Source organism: Sinocyclocheilus anshuiensis, unplaced genomic scaffold (genome assembly GCF_001515605.1).
Source record: "Sinocyclocheilus anshuiensis isolate Anshui unplaced genomic scaffold, SAMN03320099.WGS_v1.1 scaffold481, whole genome shotgun sequence".
NCBI classification, from domain to species: Eukaryota; Metazoa; Chordata; class Actinopteri; order Cypriniformes; family Cyprinidae; genus Sinocyclocheilus; species Sinocyclocheilus anshuiensis.
This window is the reverse complement of record NW_015539907.1, coordinates 1,330,332-1,331,474: the sequence shown is the minus strand read 5'-3', so window position 1 is coordinate 1,331,474 and position 1,143 is coordinate 1,330,332. Positions and strand designations below refer to the sequence as shown.

The 1,143-nt window shown below is 32.8% G+C and overlaps 1 protein-coding gene across 2 annotated transcripts in view; it reads left to right on the top strand.

Annotated features, from left to right (window-relative positions):
* psme3ip1 (proteasome activator subunit 3 interacting protein 1) overlaps positions 1 to 1,143 on the top strand; it is a 10,437-nt gene that overhangs the window by 7,879 nt on the left and 1,415 nt on the right. For both annotated transcript variants that reach the window (XM_016483211.1, XM_016483212.1), the window contains exon 7: positions 221 to 294. In XM_016483211.1, coding sequence (XP_016338697.1) covers positions 221 to 294 — 74 coding nt within the window. The remainder of the gene's footprint in view (positions 1 to 220; positions 295 to 1,143) is intronic.

Sequence of the window (1,143 nt, the reverse complement as noted above, 5' to 3'; positions counted from 1 at the left end):
GAGAAGTGCTCACTAACACAGATTTAGACAGATTTGTGAACAATATTTGAGAGAAATAGGCCTTTTGTGTACATAGAAAAAGTCTTAGATCTTTGAGTTCAGCTCATGAAAAATGGGGGCAAAAACAAAAGTGTTGCGTTTATAATTTTGTTCAGTGTATATAATAATAATAATAATCTTCGTGTATAATTAATTGTGATTCATTTTTGTCTTTGTACAGCTCGTCTCAGTCCTCAGAGGGGAGTAAAAAGCAGAAAGCAGAGGAGTCTGTCGCCGGCAATGGCAGTCAGACAGGTGAGCAATGTAGTATAATGCTGGCTTTACATAATGTAATTTTGTAAAGTGATTTTCGGATCATTATTATAAATGTAATTATGTGTCGTACTGTTTTAATTGCTTTTAAAATGTATCAGATTATAGGTGTTAAAAAAGGTAGGGAAGTGTTCATAAAAATCCCACTGTGAAACTAATTTTTTTTAATGTCTTAGGAGTCTAATAACTAAATACAAGTTAAGACACAATTCTGTCTTTTATAGCAGAAATGTATGACTTGACTGTCAAAAACAAACACCATGTTATATGTACACTGCACTAGTTTGGGGTCAGTAATTTTTAAGAAATTAATACTTTAATTCAGCGAGGATGCATTAAATTGTATGAAAAATTTCTACTTTATTCTTTTTGAGTTTTTTTTACAAAAATATTTAACAGCACAAATGCTTTTAAAATATATTCTTATAATAAGAAATGTTTGAGTACCAATGATTTCTGAAGGATCATATCATGTGACACTGAGGACTGGAGTAATTTGCCATCACAGGAATAAATTACATTTAAAGGGGTCCTATTATGCTTTTTCACTTTTTCAACTTTAGTTAGTCTGTAATGTTGCTGTTTGAGCGTAAAAAAAGATCTGCAAAGTTACAAAGTTCAAAGTCCACTTCAAAAGATATTTTATTTAACAGAAATCACTTTTCAAAAACTACAACGAATGACTCGTTTGGACTACAAACGCATATTTTCCGGGATTTGTGATATCACAAATATCGACGAATGGGACGAGACCTGGTTGAGCTGCACTAGAGAAGGCAACGAGTGTTATCACTATGTCGGAGACACGCTAGCTTTCCCAAGGCAGACGAA